The sequence below is a fragment of the Pygocentrus nattereri genome, chromosome 20, assembly GCF_015220715.1.
Source record: "Pygocentrus nattereri isolate fPygNat1 chromosome 20, fPygNat1.pri, whole genome shotgun sequence".
In the NCBI taxonomy this organism is placed as follows: Eukaryota; Metazoa; Chordata; class Actinopteri; order Characiformes; family Serrasalmidae; genus Pygocentrus; species Pygocentrus nattereri.
The window spans coordinates 19,987,382-20,012,462 of NC_051230.1; the positions used below are offsets into that span (position 1 = coordinate 19,987,382).

Sequence of the window (25,081 nt, forward strand, 5' to 3'; positions counted from 1 at the left end):
TTAAGCCTAATTTTTGTCTTTTAAGTAGTTCTGGGGCAATTCATTCTTTTTTAGCCCAGTTTCTCTTCTTTCTGTTGTTTTGGAGCAATTTCTCTTTTTACAGCCCTCTTTCATTTTTGACTAAATACCCACCTGAACTAAGTACCATACCACTCACCACTCTACAAAGGCATGATAAAGAGCCACTGTTTGCCATGGACTTAAGTAGAGGAGTCCACAGGTGTGCCAGGTTGGGCCTAATCAGCCCGAGAGCTTCTGGGAATTGGAATTGCAGTCACCCTCTGCTGGCAGCCAGCAGCACAGGCTGGACCCTTACAGAACGTTTTTGAACACTATCATTTTGTGACCTAAATTATGATCAGATCTTTGTTTAATTCAAAAATAGATAGAGTCCAATAAAAATAATGTGTAGATTTTCATACATTTATGAAATGAAGTAATTTAACATTAAATGTCTTTGTTTGTATGTGGGCTCCTGCACAGGAGCTGGTGTGAACCTGCACAGTAATGGCTTCAACCAAATGGTTCCTATGACTGTTGATCAGCCCTACAAACTGACTTGGAGGAATCCCGGCCCATTTCTCCTAACAGAACTGCGTCAGAGAATTGACAGCTTCCTGGTCCAATAGCAGCCAGACAGCCCCAAACCATGATACTGCCACCACCATGTTTCAAAGTTGGGATCAGGTTCTTATGTTGGAATGCAGTGCTCAGTTTTGCCAAACATCTCTCATTTTAGCCATAAAGATTCCATCTGGGTGACTATGCCGTCCAAGCAAGTCAGAAATGTTTTGGAACATCAAATGATTTATTTAATTGTGGGAAAAAAAATTTAATCTGCAAATGAATTTCTCAGTGTTTCTAATGCTCTGGGCTAAGAATGCAGACAAAATACTGTTTAGTGGATTCCACTTCTGCAGATGTGTGCCTGTGCCAGAGTTCTGTTTGTATTCAAACATTTGCTCAACTGACTGTGTGCTTTTGAATTTTCTGAGTTAATTTTTGAAAATACGTATGTACCTTCCCCATCAAACAATGCAGTAGCAGTCGAGTGGTTGAATTATTGAAGAAAACTTTATATACTGCTTGAGCAAATAAAAAATGAGGACGGCATATCTAATTTTTATATCCGCCATCATCATTTCAAGTGTGACAGCAGACAAAGGTATGGAAACTTTGTAAACTCTTACAAAAGAAAAAAAAACGTGTATGTGGCAAGTGTACATCCATATGTAAGAAGAAGTAGAAAGACTCCATTAACCGTCCTATTTTTAGAGCTAAAATTTTCACAAATATGGCACACAGTTTTGTCACAGAATTGTCAGTGCATTAGCCCTATAGAACTGCTTTTTACTTTGTGTTTCAAAGCTGATGCATTTTGTCAGTTTGTTTTGGCTGACAAAGGAAATTAAATTAAAGGAAATAATTTTTTCCACTTAAAAGGTACAGTTAAAAGAGCAAACATGCAAAGAAATGGCTTTTTGCAAGACAAACCACCTCTTATGTCTTATCTTCACAGGCAAGAGCTATGCGAAAGAGAAAATATGTGGCGAGCTCAGGACCATCGGCGCTAAGAACTTCAGAGTTATGTATGTGCTACGCATATTAATATTTAAAATATATGCCTCTATCAGCAGACTTTTACCAACATAAATTCCATGCAGGTTTCTGCCATAGTTACTGTTTATAAATTCAGTTCAGCACCAGTTAATAATGCCTTAATTTTTTTCTGAATTCTCAGTGTTATGGTTTGTCTTTGTATGAACTTTGTATGAACTTTATCTGAGCATATAATTGGACTGACCTTAGAGGTGCAGATTTACTCCAAGTTCAGGGTACCAAGCCGCAGTGCAGGAGGAACATAGCAACACTCAGTTTAATGAGTTCCTCATTCCACCACGAATGATTCGAAACACTAAATGTAAATTTTATGTAAATCTAATGAGTTGAATCAGGTGTGTTAAAGCAGGGGGAATACTACGCAATTGGACTTCTGTAAGAATGCTGTTTCCATGCCCTCAAGAAATATGTGAACCTCGGGTAAAGATGGTGAAAAAAATATTATGTTTTGAAGAACTTTTATTTATTTGTTTTTTGTTTTTTTTTCTTGGAAAGGTTAGCTTCTTTCATATTTTCAACTTAAGGTCAAGCTAATAAGCAATAAAAATATTTTCATTCTTCACCTAGCTTTCCCAAGGGTCCCATTAATTACGGAAGTCACTGTACATTCATGTGACAGTGGTTAATACAAAGAGTCCAACTGTATCTAAAAGATGTCCTTTCTCCAACACCTGGTTTCCAAACTTTCTTTAAAAGGGCAATTTAATATCTCAAAAGAGAACGAGATCAGATTAGGTCGACTGTCCAAATAGCACAGAGAAAACCCCACTGATATCGATCTTTCAGTTCTATCTGATAGAAGCAAACTGGTCATTTCCTCCTGACTGCACAAAAAATGGCACTTCAGGTAGCAGCCTAATATTATTTGGCATAGAAAGATAGAAAGAACACTTTGTTATGTCATTGTTATTTCCCAAGTTTCCAGACAAAGCTTCAATTTACAAGTATTAGACTATAAAGAATAAATGTCTATGACTGGCAAGACCTTTCATACAGCATTTGAATAGTGTTTTTTAAGACATTTCCTCATTTACTTCTCCATAGACCATACCCAAAGAGTACAGAAAAAAGTACTAAGTGAAAAGAAGAGCAATATGTCAAACATATTTCAGTGTGAAAACAAAAATATTTAAACATTATCAAACATATACAAGTAAAAAGTACATCGCTGTTGTCAGAACAAAACCTCATATCTCCAAAATGGTAATTTTACGAGAAGTAAAAGACCTACTTTAATTTTAATAGTTTTAATTATTAAAGTCAAAGGAACCAGAATTTTTTCCATGTAATTTTGGGCCATTAATTTTAGTCCATTCATCATGAAACTTACATACAGTGTAAAGGGCAACAAGCATTTTCAAATTATGTCAAAAACTGAAAAACAAAAATGGAGATACAAGGTTTTGTTCTGATAACAGCAAAATGCTTTAGTAAATACATAACAGTAAATAATAATAAAATAATAAATAATAAAAACATATATGACATTGTACAATACTTCACTTATGTGAATACATTTTTACTGCATTATAAGGTTTAATTTAAGCATTTATGCCTGCCAAATGAAAAAAAATATAAGAAGGTGCAAATATGCCGACAAAGTAAACTATTAAAGAGGATCATTTAAAAAATATATAAAATTATAATATTTAAAAAGTTTGGCATGATTTGTTCAAAACCTTTAACATCATGACAGGTTGCAGAATAGAGCAGCTTTAAAAGCTGAATACTTTTGTAAATTCCGATTTTCTCAAATGTCAGTACAATCATAAACAAAGAACTTTAATTATGACATGCTTTTAAAAAAGCATGCAATTGCAATTCTGCAATTTCCCTCTGGGATCAATAAAGGATTCTGATTCTGATTCTAAAATATGTGGGCAGCGTGTTGCATCATAAAGAAAATGTATTTTACTTTTATCTTGGCTGCCAGCACATTACACCAGATTAGTGTGTGTAAATAATGTACACCAGGATAAATTTTGCATGCATACATATTGTGATATCACACCTTTCTCTGCAGTACAGGTCATAAGTGTGGTGTAATGATCTGGATTTGAATGGAGGTTTTAATACAACAAAACATTAAAATGCACAAGAGCTTCACTGACAAGAGAATGACTGGCTTTTGAAATCTGTAACAAGTACTTTAAAGGCTGATTTTCTTTTGGAAATGTAATAAGTATTAAGTTTCAGTAATACTTGAGTAAAGTATAAATCTTCTAAATTAATATTTAAATATTGTAACAAAGTATGAGCAAGGTTGTTCTTGCATTAATATGGCTAAAACTGAAAGATACAGTGCAAAGGTTTAAACATCCAAAGAAGCAAACTTATTTGTTTATGCACATTTTAGTGCACAATATCTGTTCATTTGAGTTCAGCATATTAATGAGTGATGCAAGCATGTGCAAGAGGAAGCTTTTGAGTTAAAAGACGCTCTATGTAATATAACGATTCTATTTTTTAAAGGCTTTTATTAGAGTCATACATCAGAGCCAAGAACTATTAAAAAAACTTTATTTTTTTGTTAGTTTTTAATTCTAAATAGATATTAATAGATGAGAACAGATGATTCAGTGAGTCATGGAAGGGATCCATCATACACCACACATGTATTGCCAGCCAATCACATGAATTCTCTCACATGTGAGCTTCTCTCACATGCCTGCTAGATACGCTGTTGAATTTCAACAGACAGACTTGGTCGGACACTGTAATGGTAGCATTATTTTTGAAATATTATTATTAAGTCATGAAGACTCATTGGCACAATATAACTCTCTTCCTAATTGACCTCTTTTGAGAACTTTATGCTTGACTTGCCAAAAACTTTTGAAGTCTATTAAATTATGTGTTGAATCTTTTGTGTAGAGCAAAAACAAACAAATAAATAAATAAATGGTTTCCACAGCTTCACTAATAAACGTAAACATGTCAAAAAGGTTTTCTTTGCACAATTTTTGTAAATTAAAAAATTCCATGTGATTTTTTTATTACTTTAAAGAACCTCCACATAATTGTAGAGGTTCTAGGAAGAACTCTTAACTTGGACATTATGTAAAGGTTCGTTAAACTTTCAAATGGTTGTTTTTCAAACATCTTTATGGAATCAAAACAGGTTCTTCTATGGTATCACTGAAAGAACCCTTTGTAGGACCTATTCTTTTTGAGTTTTTGACCTGTCTATTTCCCACCTTTCAGACTCACAGCAATATACAGCCAGAAGTTTCCCAATGGAACGCTTGAGGAGGTGCGCTGTGTAGCTGATGAAATGTTGAAACTAGCAGAAGAATGCTGCCAAGATGATGCAAGTCCTGATTGTTATGACAAAGGGGTAAGCTAGCTTCCCAAATAGTCCACACATTTCTATATAGTAACCAAAGATGGCCTAAAGTCAAGAAAAGGTACAGGCAGAAAACCACAAAGCAATGCCATTACATGGCATTGATGCTGTTCTTACTTTTCACCATGGTTTGTTAATCTGTAAGGCTGCATATTATTATTGGAGAGTTAGCCAGTTAGCTTTCTGATAATCTGCTCAGCCTACTCTAGTGAGGACAGAATATATCCTTTTATAAAGACAATATAAAGTGTAAACCAGTTAAAGTCTGCAAGCAGTGATGTTCAACTGGCAGTTCATTTTCTGGTTGGATTTTAAGGGCACATATTGCAACAATAATGACTTGGCTTTTTCAAGAAGTTATTAAGAAGCGTCATTAATATGTCTTCCCAACACTGTGCTTTCTCGGGTGTTTTTTGTTTCTTGACATACTTTCTGTTGTGACCTCAGAGACACTTAATGGGACATAAAATTATAACTTAAAAAGTTATGCTTTTTTTAGACTTAGCTAAAACTATAATGAGCAACATTTCCGTTCCCTAACTGGATATTTTGGCTATAATCTTGAATACAGTGGCCATGTGTAAAATAACGTGTGTAGTAGTAACATGAGGAGTATCAACTTCACTGAAGTTTTTCAGGCTCTATTCTTCTCTTGAAGAAAAAACTCTTGGTGGCAGATTTGCTAAGAGAGGTGCTAACAAGCAACACTGTGGGGGTGGCCAGTTTGGTGGATAATCTACCAATGAGCACAGGGACAACTTCATAATTAATATATGACCTGCATCATATTACCTGTTTCATGGACAAAGTGTGCTATTATTTATGATAGTATGATGTTATTATTATATTATTTGAGCATTCATAATTATTTTGAGTAAATAAGACATTATTTTGAAATATTCATTTTCAACTGGTGGCAGGAGTTGAGTTTTATGCTGAGTGCATTTGAAAAGTGTGTGAAATGATAAAATCCCTATTATTTTCATTGAGCACGTCCAGGTTGTGATTGTCAAGTGGAACCTCTTACATATGTACAGTACATCAAAGCATTGCCATGACAATTCTGCTATTGTGGGGGTGGGCTTAAATTATTGTTCAGTAATCGATTATTCAATTTGTTTTTACATATACACTTTGCTGCACCATTAAAATCTTAAGCTGTGCTGTATTTTTTTTTAAATTACTACCCCTGTCAGCACAACAGCTAAACGACTGAAAGGCTATGGTTCTTTTATAAAGTAATAACCAGCAGGGCCCTGATACCATTTAAGAGCAATAACACATCACATAAGCAAAGCAACATTGCAAATAACTCTTAATTGGGTGCTTGAACATGTATAATTGGTACTCAGCTGCAGTTTAAAGGAAGCTTTGTGAAATGAGTGTGCTGTTTAAAAACCAAATTGTGAATAAGTCATAGATTTGGTCATTTGAATCAGAAATTATCTATAAATCAATTAATAATTTGGAGCAATAAACAGAATAAAGAATTTTAATCAGCCCATTCCCAAGAAGCATTTGTAGTCTTTTAAAATTGATTTCCACTTTTCCTAGCCTTTAAACCAGGATATTTGCCTATGGAAAATACTGCGGCACTGCTGTAGGAGGCAAATAGGCCTGTTTACAACAGGTGTAGTAATGGGTGTTTTTTGTTCTGTCACATTCAAGTCATGTTAGAACCATATTTGCAATATTCCAACTGAGATCAAATGTTTAAATGTCATTTTACAACATAAATACTAGTAGTCGTAACTACTTATAATAGTGGGAAACATGGGCACAAAATAAGAAACACTTCCCCTTACAGTGTAGCACAGCTGGCCCTCAATGAATGCACAGAAAAGACTATGTTACAGAGACAGTCTTAACTTATGAGCAAGTAACATCATGCCTTCTTGACTTGAAAGCAAAATAAACACCCAACTCATGGCGTTCTGGCAAGCAGTACGCTAAGCTCCTGAGGAGCTTTTGACTGCTCAATTAATCTCCTCCTCCAGATACTCTTTCAGCAGGAAAACAGCATTTCCTGTTTATTTATAGATCCAAAAACTCCACCACAGTCATCATTCAAAGCTTTCTGTTTCGTTCCATCTGTCATAATGTGTAGCAATGTCACATCTTTCTCCAATTGTTGACGACCCTAACTGAGAACACGTTTGCAGATGTCAGATTATGCACATGGTGTGCAAAGTCAAGCTGGTCCCTGTCACTACAAAAGGCACCAGCCTTATTTTGAACATGAACTGAAAACCCAATGATTGCTAATAATTGAGATAACAATTAATAATTCATTCTAAACTGCATCTAAAACTAATTTCCTCCTTCATGCTCTCTCTTTCAGCCTGGTATGAGGAAAGATTCAATATTCTTTATTATGCTGCTGGTCTCCTGTGGTTTCAAGTAAAGGCCTCAGAAACTGTTTTTGAAAAACCTTCTGCCAGTATGTGCTAAATCAATAGCATAATTGCAACAGAATGTTTCTACCACCTGGGCTTAATGCTTTCTTTGGAGAATAACTGCTTTTAAAAATCGTTTTACTTACTGAAACATTAGTCATCCTATTGAGTCACATAAACCTTTAGAAGTCCAAAGTAATTACGGTTACTGTCTTGAAATGAGAATAGAATTGAGTGTTTTTACAACTACAGGCACTTTTAGGCAGAGGGAGAACAAGTCACTAAGTTGCAAGTAACAAGTAAATCTCAAGTCTTGGCAATCAAGTTTTGAGTGAAGTCCCCAGTCAAGACTTGACTGTCTCAATTCAAGTCCTGAGTCAATAAAGGTTCCAAGTCAATAGTCCTAATCAAGTCAGTATACATTCTTCAGCTAATTTAAGGCCATAACACTGAATAATGCTAACGGTACTATAGCCTTTTGATGACCGCACACTAACAGTGTTTGGCTGTATATTCATTTTTTACTATTTTTTTTTTTTATCCTTACAACTAAAATACAAAATCAATGGTACACAGATAAGCATGACAGGCATACCATGTACAAAAAAATAGTGCACTACATATGAAAGGTACTACTGAACTTAATTAAAAAAAAAAAAAAACTAAACTTTAGACTTGAAGATAATTTTTGGTGATTTTTGAGAACATTGGGTGCATGGGATTAAAATAAAAACTAGGTCTAAACTGACTAAGAACAACAGCTAGTATGAACTCAATTTACACGACAAAAGAAACCAAAATGGAATAGAAAAGTCAAATAAGAAGCTGGTGAAATAGGAAGTCGGTAAATAAAAAAGGTCATCTTCAACTTCGGGTGAGTGTTGCGCTTGTTTTACCTGATGAAGGTCTAGAACAGGTTTAACAGAGAGAGTTGTGTTTCTTTGTTTAGCAACTATGAGGAAAATGGTCAGTTCGCCTCAGACTGGAGTAACTAACTGGAGTTTAAGCACTGAGTAAGGGCGCATTGTTGAAGTGAATTTGAGCTCTAACGCTTCTCAGACATCTGAAGACGCTACTGTTTATTCAATTTATGGTAGGAAACAAATTCATTCACATGAAAAATAATAGAGTGTGTAGAGTCCCGTCTGCAGTGAGAGGCCTCTCCATGTTTCTTCCACTTTGAATCTTAAGTCTTTCTGATCTCACAACGCTCAAGTCAGAGTCAGATGTCATGCTATTTTCCATTTATACTTAAAAACAATGTAAATTCAGTTAAAATTAAAATGCTTTTAAAAATGTATGGAATTTTGTATAGCCTATTATTTGTATTACATAAAAAAAGGGTTTTATTTTGAGGTCTGTTATTTAAATTCAGCCCAAAAGCAGGAGCGGCCAAATATGTACTAACATATTTGATTACATAGTAAGCATTGGATTACACTTGCATTCAATTTATGTTCTTTATCAACAGTTCAGGTTTGAGCTCTCATTTCATTCATTTCCATGTCAAATGATATTTATAACCATTTATGTGGTAAAAATATAAAATATGCTTTTCCTTTATGGAAATCACATCTCAATAAGTTCAAATCCTAATAAAACATCTTCCTTTCTATAACCTTGATCCCAAAGTTGAGATGCTTTGTAAAATGTACATAAAACAGAATGCAATGACCTGCAAATCATTTAAAACTCTACATTTAACTGACAATTGCACAAAGACAACATATCAGGTGCTGAAAATGAGAAATGTATTTATTTTTTAAATATATGCCCTTTTCAAATTTGATGCCAACAACACGTTTCTAAAAAACTGGGAAAGGGGTAACAAAAGACTAGTAAATTTGTGTAATGCTAAAAACTAATTCAGCTAATTGACGTCAGGTCAGTAACATGACTGGGTATAAAAAGAGCATCCCAGAGAGGCTGAGTCTCTTAGAAGTAAACATGGGGAAGGGTCCACCACTCTGTGAAAGACGTGGACAAATAGTGCTATAATTCCAGAATAACATTTCTCAATGTACAATAGCAAAGAACTTGGAGATTTCATCATCCACAATACGTAATATCACTAAAAGATTCAGAGAACCCAGAGAAATCTGTACGCAAGGGACAAGGCCAGAAACCAATACTGGCTGGCTGTGATCTTTGAACCCTCAGGCAAACATGATTGTGCAATGGAAATCACAGCATGGGCTCAGAAACACTTCTGAAAACCACTGTCTGTGAACACTATTGCTGCATCCACAAATGCAAGTTAAAATTCTAAAACGCAAAGAAGAAACCATATATAAACCGTTCATTTAAGACGGACAGGGGCAAAGTGGAGAAGTGCTCTGTTTTCTGACTAATGACAATTGTTTTTGGAAATCATGGGCACCATCTCGCCTAGGCTAAAGAAGAGAGGGACCTTCTGGCTGTTATTAGCACACAAAAACCGGCATCTGTGGTGCACAAGGCATGGGTAACTTGCACATCTGCAAAGGCACCATTAATGCTGAATGATATATACAGGTTTTCACAACATAGACTGCCATCCAGACAAGATCTTTTTCAGGGAAGTCCTTGAATATTTTAGGAACATAATGCCAAACCACATATTGAATGTATTACAACAGTATGGCTCCACATTAAAAAAGTCTGGGTACAAAAGTTGGCTGCCTACAGTCCAGACCGGTCACCCATTCAAAATATTTGATGCATTATGAAATGAAAACTACAACAAAGGGCACCCTAAACTGTGGAACAGCTGAAATCCTATATGAAACAAGAAAGGGAAAACATTTCACCATATATACTACAGCAGTATCAAAGTGTTGTTAAAAGAAGAGGCAATACAACACAGTGGTAGAGAAGCCCCCATCCCAACTTTTTTGAAATGTGCTGCTGACATCAAATTCAAAATAGGGATATATTTTTAAAAAAAAGACACAATTTCTCTGTTTCAACATTTGATATGTTGTCTTTGTACTATTTTTAAATTAGAGATAAATGATATAAATGATTTGCACATCTCTGCATTCTGTTTTCATGCACATTTTGGAGAGTGTGTCAACTTTTTAAAAAAATTTAGAATTAAATTAAAATTTTGAATTAGAATTTACAACCATTTTACATTTACAGCATTTGGCTGACACTCTTATCCTGAGCGACTTACAATTTGATCATTTTACACAGATAGGTCAATGCGGTGTTAGGAGTCTTGCCCAAGGACTCTTATTGGTATAGTGTAGGGTGTTTTCCTAGGTGGGGATTGAACCCCAGTCTACAGTGTAGAAGGCAGAGGTGTTAACCAGTACACTAACCAACCACCTCCAACCATTTGTCACTGTGTTTGCACACTGTGAAATTAGACCTTAGCATTTAACCCATCAATGCGGTGAAACACCCACATACATGCACACTAGTGAACACACACTAGGGGGCAGTGAGCACACTTGCCCAGAGCAGTGGGCAGCCCTATCCACGGCGCCTGGGGAGCAATTGGGGGTTAGGTGCCTTTCTCAAGGGCACTTCAGTCATGGACCCTCAGGGCTGGTTCCCTAACCTCCAGCACATGACTGCCTGTGGAGACAACATTGTATTTACAACTGCTAATGTGGTATTGACTCAAAGTTTCCAATCTGCACTTTTGACAGAATTCATATGCTTGTTCCAAAGTGAGAAACAATTCATATAAATTTACATCAGCTTTTGCCATCACCAGAAGTAACAGAGATTTCAAAGGGCTTAAACATTCAGCATGCTCATACACATTATAGTAAGTGCTACTGCTGATTAATGTAACACAGGCAGCCCTGTAAACTCTTCCACTCCTTGCTCCATCTGTCCTTGTGTTTATATTTCCTCGGAGAAGCCTGAAAATGAAAAAAACAAGTTCCAGATCACTCAACATGGACTTGGCCTAACATGCCGCTCAAGGTGACAAAGACATGACGCTGGGTAAATTAGTATTGCTGTGGATGAATTGTTTAGCCTACCTTAATGAAGGTACGTTTTTCCATGCATAAAAAATGTGAAGGCACTTCAGAGAACTAAGGTGTGGAAGAATGGAAGTGATTTCAGACACCTTGACAGGCACGACAAAACACACTTGTCAGCCTCTGAAGGGGGTGGTTGGGGGGCGGGGTTGAAATAGGATGGAATGTCAGCTGTTACAAGTATTGACTACAACAATGCAATGCCCTGTCTATCATATCCCAATTCTCCTTGTGCATTCCATTACCATCTGTTGTATTTGCACCACAATACAAAAACCTTAATGGAAGCTTTTATGTTTAGCATATCAGTTCTTTGAGTCACCTACCATAATTACATTTCATCAGTACACCGTATTTTAGAGCTGTTAAAACTGCTTTGAATGAATCTTCATTTAGCCAGGGGGGGGTTTGTTAGTGCTGGATATTGCAGTCTTGCACATTGCAATCTTGCACTGTCTAGACGGTCGTTGTTGCAACATTGATGAAACATTATGCAAATGGTGCAGAACATCTACCACTGATATTAAAACCACACTCTGAATGGGTTTGCATCAGCTGCACCCTCTTAAAGACTCCTCATAGATGTGTCATTTGCCAACATGTTTACCTCTTCAAACAAGGCAATGTAAAGTGGAGAAAGTTACATTAGCTGATTATTGGTGCTTGCATGTAGAGATCTGCATGAATTTGATGAGCCAACGTATTAGGGCTATTCTTACAGCAAATCAGTGCCATTCATTTATCTGTCTGAATCTTGTCTACCAAAGAAAGCAATTTATAATCAAATAGAAATATCTATATTCAGTTCGGTTCAAACTGTTTACCCTACACAATATTCCTGATTCCAGTGCAACCCTGATATGAGATCTATTTACTCTGCAAAAAGAGTTGTAAACCAATGAGTCACATGAAAAGCTTTATCAGCATGCCCAAAAGAAAAGTAAGCCAAGGGTGTCTTCTTAAGAGGACATAAAGCTGCACTGTACATTAAAAACCAAGAACTGATTGAACTTAGGGCTTGCCACCTGCTTTAGAGACACCTGCAAAAGTTTTACTTTATAGCACTTTATAGATAGGCTTGTTATGATCACAAAATTCTAGCTGACAAAGTGAAAGAACTGCAAATAACAATTTAATTATTGCACACCTTATGTCAAAATGTCTAAATTGGCTAATAACTATCTTGCTTGCCGAACAGATTAAAGTATTAGCAACAATATGAAACAATACAATATGAAATTGAAAAATAATGTGACAAACAATGGGTTTCATTCACCAACTGGTCTTAAGAAATTTCTTCTTAAAACCCTGCTTACAAAGTTTTCTGACAGTCGCCAATGTTTTCTTATTTGAGATTTGTTCTTAGATAACAGAGTCTACACACACTAAAGAGCACAAAGAGGAGACCAATTCTCAGTTTAAGAGCACGTCATGAATTTGATGTAAATCTTTTCTTAGAATCTTTTTCAAAAACAAATTTAAGAAATCTTAAACCTTGTACATGTACATGCCCACAGAAATGTCTACAATTGCACAGAATCATGTGTTCTGGGTCTATTACCATAAATACCATTAATAATAATAACATTAGCACTAGCTACTTAAGGAGTTAATGTCATTATAGTGAACTATTTACAAAATGACAAATAAAAGTGCCCTGTAACTTTATCCTCACCCGTAAAAGATTAACTGAATTATGTAAAAGATTGACTGAATTTCCTTCAGTCTTAGCAAACACAGATGAGAACATCCAACTCAGGATAAATAAAACCCAAGTTCAGATAAAGTTTATTCAGTGCTGCCATTTAAACATGTTATTGTACCTGTTAGAATTTTTTATTGATTAGCTCCATGACATCATTTAAAATGTTTTGTTTCATTATTTGCATGAGCAATAATTGAGTTATAATTCTATCTTTGCAACGCCCTTCTAGTGTTGATTCTTGTTTTAGCATGGTTCTTGTTGGTTTGCATCATTCTGCCTTGTTTTCTCAGCCCTGCAGACAGAGGTGGGGGCAGGGTATGTGGTGTAGGGAGGGTCTTATAAAATGACTCATATGAGGTCTGTGTAAACATAGACCAGCCCTCTGCTTTGGCCTACAGTAGTTTGCAGGTTATTTGTACTAGTAAAACAAAGAATTGATTAATACACCTTCAACGTTATGTATTTTATGTCATAAGCCAAGTGAAGAAAATTTATGTTAACATATTTATTGTGATGTAAATATATATGTACATCCCACCAAATGATGTAATAAGATGAAATGACTGCGGAAAAGAATTGTGATAGCCCTGTTTGCCCAAAACTGTGCCTGAGTCTCTTCACTGTTCTACAGATCTGCTTTCACTGGGTTTTGAACAACAGTATTCTGTTAAAAATGTTTTTAAACTGGTGGTATCGTTAAAATGAACAGCCCCACCATCAAGTACCATTAGATCCTGTTGGTACAAAACTTGAATAGTGGTACTGGTATTCAGTACTGGAATAGTGGGCAATGGAGTTCCAAAGCACAGTTCCAATTGTCTAGTGCCAAATGTTTGCACATGTTGCAGTAACAGGGTTGTGTACACATTGAGGGGTAGAACTTATAAACCACATACAAAGTTTTTCACCAATTAAGGACTCATTAAGAAACAAATAAAGGAATGAGGCAGAACAATTTTAATTTAAACATTATATATATATATATATATATATATATATATATATATTCTCTACAATTATTCATTGAAAATATATCATGGGATAAAGACATACTGTTTTGGTGGAATGTCTCAATATAACAGGACAAGTGTACAAGGGAGGTTAATAGAGGCACTCAGATACATGAAAGATGAATAGGATACACCAGTGACCAGTGTTGTTAGAAAACTGTCAGAAAAAAATATTCTGGGCTACAGATTGTCAGGTTCCATCTCATCCAGTGCTTTCTAACCCAGTCCCCAAATCCTAGCATATCTGTAGCAGGTATTCAGTTCTTGATTGCTTGGTTCAGCTGTCTTTGATCAATAATGTAGACATTCTGGGGCTTCCAAGACCTGGGCTGGGAAATGCTGATCTAAATCATCTTTTTCATTGCATTATAGTTATCATAGTGAATAGTCTGTGGAAGTATTACACATCCAACAGTTCAACTAAACTAAAAAAACAAGCTTGTGAATTCAGTTCATGATCCCCCGATTAGATACAAATAAAATAAAAACTTGTAGCTTGCCTGGTAGTGTCTTGTGGCTGTCCTCTACGACAACCTTATGTTGTTGTGATTCAAACATAATTACCTTCAGTCTGACCTCACCTCAGCTGAAGCTGATTAAGTTTACACTCATGAATAGTTTCATCTACTGTGGGATTCTCTTCAAGCTATGAGAAAGTTTCACATTGGGCAAAATAGCATTAAGCATCACATGCATGCCATTACAGTAATATAATTAAAAAGAAACAAATCCTATCAGCCATGCAAATAGAGATCATTGTGAAGGAAGTTAGAAGAATCAGAAGTCCACACGCAATACTACTAGATCGTTTTTTTCCGTCAAACTGCTATTGGGGTGAAAATGCAGTAACCAAGTTTAAACCTTTTACCGGTGGCCTATATACTTTTAATTGCCATGCAAGTTTTTAAGGTATTGGCATATCAAATTATTTTATGCACCATTATTTTTTGGCCTTTATTACACACTTTTTAAACTACAGTGGCAATGCCCCACCAATTTCAATTTAGTTCAAGACGCTTATTTCAGAAAACAACAGGTCTCCCACTCTCCATGTCCTTTAGACTTGGACAGTCATATTTTGTGGCCTAACCACTTAATATCTACATTTCAGCATGAGGGTAGGGCATATCACAAAATATGGGAATGTGCATGTTCAGTGAGACAACTGCCACAGCACACTAACCCAGTAGCTGTACTATGATGCACAAACTAACCCTCAAGCACTTGGTCATGGTTTATTTTACCACACCGACATTTACTAAACACCCGTTGCCGTATTTCTCACAGCTAAGCTAAAACACTGATGTTATTTATTGTTTATTATAATTAACCCAGAAAAATGCTGCATGCATTATTTTTTATCTAATAAATGATTAAGCATCCACTCAATGGTGGCACCAATCCTGTCAGATAGTGATTACCCAGTCTCTTAAGATTTCTGTCCATCTTAGTCCACTCTTCCACTGACTGCGTGCATCATATCTAAGCAGATCACAGTGTCATCACTCCCACATTCCAGTGAAATACTGATATAGATACAGTCTCTGGATGAAATATACCCCTAGTTTGTAGAAGAGTGGGCTAGAACCTTAGGGAAAATCTTTTTGTAAATAAAAAATCTTTATTTATTGTAAAAGCAGCTGTGACGGAGCTGACCTCCACCACAATGTATAACACACACACACACACACACACACACACACACATACATATATATATATATATATATATATATATATATATATATATATATATATATATATATATACACACACACATATAAATATATATATATACACACACATTGTGGTGGAGGGCAGCTCCGTCACAGCAGCAGCTATTCTTCCTAGCGCCTGTCTCATAAAACTCTGAATTTCCTGTCTCATGACAGCAGATCACTTTTTTGTCAAATTTGTGTCAATCTCATGAAAAATATTGCTTTGTAGCCGAGGATGTGAATCATGCTACATAGATATTATGAAGCAGTGATTACTTCAGTAAGCACTAACAGAGGCAGTGGCAACAGCACTGCTTTTAATCCCTATAAACACTGAACTTTCTACACATTTACATAGGTTATCTCCTTTTTAATAAAAAAGAGCAACTCATGTTTCACACGATTTGCTGTTTGTTGTAAATGTCATGCTTTCATGTATACGTGATCAAGGAATAATCACAGCTAAACCTATCTAAACCTAAACTGAAGTGAGAAAATTGTAAGCCACCTTCATAAAACAAATTAATGTGGGTTTCATTTGTTTGGTTTTGCTAAGCTGTAACTCAGGAACCCTGTATGTTAAACTTGTTGTGTGAGATGGGCCCAGGGGACCACAACAACAGATCATACACTAACAAATAGACACATTATGGAAAAATGACAGAAAAACTAAACTACATTAATAGTATTTACAAAATGTAAGCATAATTAAAAACATAAACAAAATTAACAAATAAATGAATAAAGACCAACATATGAATCACACACCACACCGTTACCACAGAGCCATTCATTTTACAGCAATACATGAGCAGCTGCAGTCCATCACCTCTGAACATGGTGGTCCAGCTAGGGCTGTCACCATCATGAAATTTTAGTCATACAAATGACTGCGATTAATGATTTAATTATCTTTTCTTGTTTGCAACTATTAAAATTCAAGCCTACAGAGGTCAAACTGGCTGATTAGCCACAATATGTGCTAGCTATGTTAACATTTACACAGATGTTTGTGTAGAGTGAAAAGGAGTAAAACTTTCACAAGAGTGAAAATCTTAGCTACATAGCTAATAAATATACATAATGCTGCCCTCTAAACATTAGCGTATGAAGATCAAAGTCAAAGCTTTTTTTCAGAAGGCTCATGATCTTTTATTTACATTTTACCGCATCCCAAATTACTCAATTCACATAGTTTGTTGTAGTACAATATGATTGTGTTATCTAACAACTGTATCGGCTTACATAACTGTGTTCATCTCAAATAATTGTGATTAGGCGATTATGTAAGTGTCGTGACTTGATGAGCCGCCGCACCTGGCATGATGTGAAATAGATAACCTTCATAGCAGAAACCGAGCATTGGCAATACACCACAGACACACAAGTGGGCTGGTGTAATCCCAGTGTAATGCATACCTGATAGGATAAAAGCTGTTATTAATGCAAGAGGACACGTAACCAAGTATAAGAAAAGAAGTGATGCATGACTCCCATTTTGTTTGGTGATGTTATTATAGCTGTGAGATGTTACATGTATAGTGCTAAAGGGTACTTTTATTCAGGGATTGGCTCGGTTGTCTTTTATCAGCCAGAGAAAGTTGTCCTTTGTCAGTCGGTCAGATGCTGTAGCATTAGCTGACTGATTGATTGATTGATTGATTGATTGATTGATTGATTGATTGATTGATTGATTGATTGACTCCCACCCCCAATTCAGCGTTAGCAGACACCACCAGCGCCATTAGACCGTTAGAAACTGTTTGTCATATTAATCATTTTGTTGTTTTATATACAATAATAACTTCTACAATGTAGATTCAAACATTTTTAAATATTATTAGTATTATTCATGTGTTTTATTCAATAGTACAGGTATTTGGAGAACAATAATACGTTTTTTATAAATGACATACTATACTCTAAATATCTCTTTACTGTCATTTTTGTCATGCTACCCTCAGATCTGATCTACCCTCAGATTTGATCACCGCTTTTGAAATATGAAGAATTCTAGATATAATTTTAGTCACTTCATAGTCCTATACAGCTTTCAGAATCTGCTACAATCTGCTCTTATTCTTCATGTTCAAATTACATAACTTTCTAGCTTTCCATTAATTATTTGAAATGTCTGAATTCATACCATTTTATATATTGATCTGCAACGTTTTTTTTTTTTTTTTTGTAAAATTTAGCCTTAATTCCAAACTGTAAATCATAAATATACACTGACCATGTTCATCTGTTTAAGGCTACTGAGATCTCTGAAAAGTCGTGTGGGAAAGACTCTCCATTTCCGAAGCACCCAGACATCGACAAGTGCTGCTCTGCACAAGGCCATGAGAGGAAACTGTGCCTGGCCACACTACGCTACTCCTCAGATGAGCTGCCCTCACTGTTGGAGCCCACACCTGAGGAGATCTGCACTCAGTACACACAGGACCCCAGTGCCTATAGCATCAGGTAGGATACAGTCAGGTCGTGAACTGCAGTAGAAGTAACAGTCCAATAGCAGGCAGTTGCCTGAATTTAAGTAGATTATTTACCCCCATTTTTCAACCTTCCTTTATCCCACACAATTAAACAGGCTGTTTTTGTTACTGTGCTTTTAAGACTAAGACTGAAATATGTAAATTATCTCTGCCTCTGTTGCTTGATACTTTACCCTATTCAAAAAGTAGTTCCTCTTATTCCTTACACAGATAAAAAGCTGTAGGCTGAGCAAGCAGATATATAGAAGTATGTTAGTCCGTGTGACATCACAAAAAAGTTTCCATATATGGAAGCTTATTTTCCAAATATGGATTGTACAAACAAGGCAGCCAACATTTTTTAACAAGTTTTTTTTTTTTTACGTACTACAGCAAACTCTAATTTCAAAAACGTGCAGACAATTACTGTGGTTTGGAAAAAATTCCAGAAAATGTCTGTATAGGTATTTGTGTAGGCATTTGTGTGGGCAGTGGTAGGCGTGCATAGATATCCACACTCAGCAGTGAAACAGCCCATACATGACAGTACCAGCATTTCCAAGACCCTCAATTCTTTCCAGGACCCTCAAGTATTATGAACTTGTCACTTTATTAATGTTGGTGGTTTGTACTCAGATAATGAGGCTCCAATTCAGAAACAGATTGTCCAGACGATGTGTGCAATGGGGGGGGGATTGGGAGGGTCTCCCATCTGCTCTGTGGTCTGTCCACTTTCCAAACAAGCTATCGGCACTCATCACACTCAGAGAGCATCAAAGTAGCTCATTTAGTCTCCATCATAGGGTCATCCCTTTATGAACGTCAAAAACACTTATCTTTGTGTTTATAGCTTAAAGGGAAATTTCAGCGAGTTTTAAAATTTCTGTCCAATTCAATCATTAAGATGTAAACAGTCATAGAGAGAGGTATTATATGAAATATCCTTCTAGAGAAAGATACTGCATCAAAATTGTTTACAGCGGTGGTGATAGTAAGCAGATGTCTGAAGTTTATTGTCTCTGAAAGCTACATCACAGAAAGCTACAACAGACGCCCCCTTATCTTAAAATGTGTTATGTGTTGTATTTCCCACCAAAGCAATATCCATCTTACCACTTATTACACAGTACCTACATGACAGCTCTTCACTACAGGAAAGTTCCTGTGCAGAAGACACACTTTTGTAATTACATGAGGCAAAACTGAAGTTGATATACATGTGTAATTACATAGGCTGTACTTCAGTAATCCATCTACAACATTGCAACTCCTGATGATTTAGTCGGTGTTGTTGCATATTTTATTCATGGGTAACTACACAGTTATTAGAGACACTTAATATAAAGTGTGGCCAAGTATTATACAGAGAAAAAAATGTGAAATGTCCCTTTTAAGCAGTAATGTGGCAAAAAACCTAATTTACATAGCTTTCTTCCATATGCAGAAACCACCAAGATATGTTATGTGTCACAAGGTAGATGGTTAGGTGACGCTACTTCATTCCTGGATAAATTTCATGTTGTTAAATAATCTTAAACATATTTATGTGGTTTCTCACACTGCATGGCACACTGTTATATATAGAACTGACCATTTTATACACAACAGCATATTATACTATGACAAATAACAGTGTGCAATCGAGTCAGTTTACATAGTGCAAGGTGTCTGATTATTTAGGCATGCAGTTTGCATGATTAGGCAGATAATGCAGTTTGCATGATTCTGATGGGCAGTTATATGCTTCATTTACATGTTAACTCTAGTCTCTTAGGGTGTGTGCAAAACTAAAGATGATTGACTACATTTCAGTAATAGGAAAACTGCAAAAAAAAAATTTTCAGAACTGTCTCTTTAGCATGTAAGCTAGGAGCATAAATGTATTCCTTAATCTTGCATTACAATGGATTCATTTACAATAACAAAATATGCATCTTCAGTGTGCAGCTACAGTCTGAAGTGTTTTTAAAGACACTTGAACGCTTTGAAGAGACACTTGTGAGGCACAGTACACAGCGTCTTTTATCTGGTCACGCCATTGTCTTTTACTCATGGAGAGCACAGCAGCCATGTTAAATGCACACACACAATTGCAGATGGTTGCTCCATGGTTTTCATAACCTATTTATTGCATTTATCACAGTTACAATAGGTGCTTACATCTTCACATGAATTTTGCATGAATTGTCTCTATCTAACTAGGCACTAATAGATCTTAATGCTTTTTTTTTAATAGAAAAGTAATATCTTACCAAATCTGAACATGAGTTTCTTAGTATTTGCTACAGTATGTCCTTCTTTTGCTTTAAATTCACTCGAGCTGCCATGAACCTCACATTTTTGGGCAAAAGCCTGAGTAGAGTAGATCAGATCCACCTGAGAGTCATCTGAACACAAGCTTTAGTGGAAGACGTACAACTTAAAAAGTCTGGCTCTTTATGAGGGCCTTAACCTCACAAATATGCTCCACAAATTTAAATAATGACCAAGAAACAGTGCAGAATCTTGAAGACCTCTTCTTAATTTTACCTGCCATGACTTCTTTTTAAAATTCTACAAGTCTGTTGTTTATTTCCAGGTTTAAATGAATAACATTCCAGTTTTCAATGTGGTCTCAGACCTTTGGACTTCACTGGACACTGTACTAACACTCAATGACCACTTTATGAGCTCCATATTCCTTGTCCATCCAACTGTATACAGTACCAGTTAAAATTTTCATATTTTAGGATAAATAGTGAGGACAGCAAAACTGTTTAATAACACATATGGAATTATACATTGACTTAAAGGCTACTATTATAGATTCTATGAGAAAGTAGCCCCCTTTCGCAGCTCTACATACTTTTGGCAATATCCTATGCAGCTTCATGATGAGCCACTTTTTCACAGGCTTGAAGCAGTTCAACATGTGCTGTGACCTTACAGGATGCTGAAAACTACTTGTTAGATCAACGTTTCAATGTGGTCAGTTTCTGATTCACAGAACTGTTCTTGGCTGGACATTTTTGGTTGATGGACCACTCTCAATCTAATTCATACGAGTACCACTTATACTACTGTGCTGAGAATAGTCCACATAATATCAGGTCAACAGTAGTCAAGTGGTCAGAAACAATCCGTATCTGTACACCTACAGTACTGTCCAAATTAGAGAGTATTTCCATTCAAAATAGCCATTTAGTAAAAGGTATTCATTTTTTCAGCATACAGGGAAAAAAGCAGACAAAATATTTAGCAGATTACATAAACGGCACAACCAAATAAAACATCACATTTTTAAGTATTTAGTATGTCCATGTTTTACATTTACTACAGCTTTAATTCTTTTCAGAACACTTGGTTCTAGTTTTTATAAGAAATCTGCAGGAATATTTTCCAATCCTAGAAGTCGGTTGCCTTTTCTGCTCATCATGATCAAAGAAATCCAAAACACATTCAGCGACGTTGATATCTGGACTCTGGGGTGGTCATTTATTGTTCTGCAAACACCAGCAGCTTCTTTGTTTGATTTATAGATTTTCTAGATTTTTGTCTGTTTCCTTTTCTCAGTAATGGCTTCTTGAAAGTTACACATTCTTTTAGCTTCATGGAGTTAAATGGCTTTCTCACAGTAGAAGGATGGACAGAAATATCTACTGCAAAGCTGCTGTACTGAGTATCTGATGGTAACAGTTTTGGTGGTCTGCCATGTCTATAGATCATAATTGTTTTGGAAGCTCCTCTTTTTTCACATATTTTCCTTTGACTTTCTCCTTCCTTATGCAAGTGATACCTTATATCTCCTCAGACAGACTTATGTCTCCTGAAGAATTAATAACTGGTATTTAAAGGCCATTTTTACTGAAAATTAAATGAAGGTTAGTCTGACTTTCGCACAGTACTAAATATCCATCCATCCATCCCATCCATCCATTTTCTAAACCACTTCTCCGTCAGGGTCGCGGGGGGTGCTGGAGCCTATCCCAGCAGTCTTTGGGCGGAAGGCTAAATATATAAAGTACTAAATATCGTGGACCTATAAAGTAAACCTTTTCAGATAAAACAGTCTGCAAGTGTACAGTTGCTCTAATAACTGCTGAAATGAAATCTCTAAGTGGCCTGTGGCCTGTACAGGGTGCAATGCCATTTTTTGTGTCACTAAGGGCATTGGTCAGGCTTTAGTCTGTGGCAAAAAATTAATTATATTAGAGCAGACAATTCTACATATTCTGACAAAGGCAGGTAAAAGCTTCAAGATGAGCATGGATGACATTTTTGTTTCCTTTAGGGTGCCGTTTTTCAGGACTCAAAAGGTCAAATGCAGTTTAACTGCACTTTGGGGAAATACGCACGTTTAATGCATATACACATTTATTTTCCACTATATAGCAGGTCAACACACCCCCTCTCTAAATGCCAAATTAAAATAAAAGAAGTTTAAGTTCACCAACCTAAGTTCCTTCTGACAGGTATGATGACAGAATCGCCATATTTGGTTTATGAATTCAGGTCATTTAAAGTTCATGTTTATTTGGGCGTCCATGCCTCACTTCTGCTCTTTTCTTTGTCCCTCCCTTCACTGACACTAGAGCCCATCGAAATTGCCTGGACTTTTTGACTGTTTCTTTTTCTCTTGGTGTCTGCAGTGACTCTGTGTCTCTAGCAGTATCTGAGCTCAGGACTGTCTTTTTCTCTAAGCTATTGGTAACTAGCAAAGATACTTTCTCTAGATTGACAAAGCACTTCTTGTAAGTCGCTCTGGATAAGAGCGTCTGCTAAATGCTGTAAATGTAAATGTAAACAGACCATATCAGACTAGCAGATGGGAAATAAAACCTAAAGCAACTCTAAAATTACCAAAATGAGGGCTTAATATTGGTTGAATAGTTTTCTACAGTTATTAATCTGGTAAGAAATTCTAAAGGCTTGATATAAGAATCTACGGAATTCACAAAAAGTAACAGGGCCAGGAGTCAACTGGAGGCAACATCATCAGAATCATTATTTTTCTACTTTAATCCCATGATTCATGACTCACCTTGTTCCCCTGTCTGGCACTTTTTTGATTGCTGTCTTGCAGCTTCTTGCAGTCCCTGCCTCAGGTCCAAAACAAGACTCAGACGCAATACTGAAAATACACAACATAGATGTCTTCATTCAGGGTTTCTGATGTAATTGTATGGGAATATATAGAGATAGCTAGTAATTTGTACATTTACATGTACTTAAACAATGCTGAAATGGGTAAGTCAAGAGAATTTTCTGAATAACATTCAGACAGCTGTGTGATTTCTTTTGTGTAAATACCTCACTATTTAAGGTGGAATAGAAATTTGAATAAGACGTTAACATCATCTTTGAGAGATTAGCATATCAAATCCAGCGCAATGTAAATCTGGTTCTGCCTGACAACAGTCAGTGCTCTACTTATAAAACAAAGGCAACATTGTAAAGACAGGAACGAAAAGCTACTTAAACAGGATGAGGACATATTCAAGCAGGTGGGCAGTGAGAAATGCTGCAGTTTGTAGTATACTGACATGACATTTAAGCTTTCAGCAAGTTTCTTTTTATCAATAGCTAGCGGCCTAGGCTACCTCAAAGTAGCATACAAATAATAAATAAGAGCAAGAAATAAAGATGAAAATGTGCAAATTTTAGAAAAAGTTACTTTGCACAAATGCCATGCTGTGTGTACAGTTACAGTCTGGGGTGGACTTTTTCGCATCATCTAATTCCTAGTCTGGAAACAGTCTCACTCCAGCCCTGTCTTTAAGTGTAATATTGATAGGTTTGTACTCTCCTGAGTATTTTTAAATCATCATAATTTTACTTCTACTAAAGTACATTCACATGAAGGAGTCTGACCTTCTTCAGATGTGTTAAATTGAAATCAGGTGCCCTCAGTCAGATTAGAACACCATTAGGGAATATCTTTGAGGAACTTGTTTTATTTAAACCTCAGATATCTAGTCTGCTTTGCTTCTTATCACTGGAGTTTGGGGTATCGTCATGCCTATCTCCAAGGAGCTCTCTGAGGCCTTCAGAAAGAAGGCTGTGGATGGCTGTGAGTCTGGGACGTGGTTTGAGAAGTGATTACAAAATATTAGAAATCAATCCTTCCACTGTCCAAAAGATCAGCTACCAATAGAGAAGATTTAAAACCACTGCCAACATGTCCAGACCAGGCCACCCTAGCATATTTAACCCAAGAGCAGATCGTAAAATGGTAAAAGACTTTAAGAACCCCTACTTTTCATCATAGGATCTGTAAGTAGCTCTTGCTACTGTGCATGTCAGAGTGTATGAGCCTACCACTAAAAAAAAAGATACACAAATTTGACCTACATGGGAGGTGTGCTAAGAGAAAGCGTTTGTTATCTAATAAGAACATCAGAGCAAGACTAAGTTTTGCTAATAAATATCTAGACAAGGACCGGAACTTCTAGAACAATGTGATATGGACAGACAAGTCAAAGACTGAGTTGTTTGGCCACAGTACCAAAAACCATGTTTGGCGAAAAGCAAAGACAGCATTTGATCAAAAGAACTTCATCTGAATTGTAAAGCATGGTTGTGGAAATGTTATGGTTTGGGGCTGTTTTGCTAGAATCGATGATGAATTGAGAATGTAAAGACATCTGCCAAAAAGTTAAAGCTGAAGAAGCTGATCTTCCAATAGCATAAAGATCCCAAAAGTAAATTAAATCCAAGACCAAAAAATGGCTCACAAAGAAGAAATAAATGGTTGTGGAATGGCCCAGTCAAAGCCCAGATCTGATTCACTTTGGATTGCTGTGGTAGGTGTTGAAACAGGCTGAATATGTAAAACACCCCTCAAATATTGCACA

General features: G+C 36.2%; 1 protein-coding gene across 1 annotated transcript in view; it reads left to right on the forward strand.

Annotated features, from left to right (window-relative positions):
- The first annotated feature begins 1,008 nt into the window (after positions 1-1,008).
- gc (GC vitamin D binding protein) overlaps positions 1,009-25,081 on the forward strand; it is a 65,637-nt gene continuing 41,564 nt past the window's right edge. Inside the window, exons 1-4 of the mRNA XM_017695508.2 lie at positions 1,009-1,165; positions 1,520-1,589; positions 4,825-4,957; positions 18,029-18,240. Coding sequence (XP_017550997.1) covers positions 1,102-1,165; positions 1,520-1,589; positions 4,825-4,957; positions 18,029-18,240 — 479 coding nt within the window. The 5' untranslated portion in view covers positions 1,009-1,101. The remainder of the gene's footprint in view (positions 1,166-1,519; positions 1,590-4,824; positions 4,958-18,028; positions 18,241-25,081) is intronic.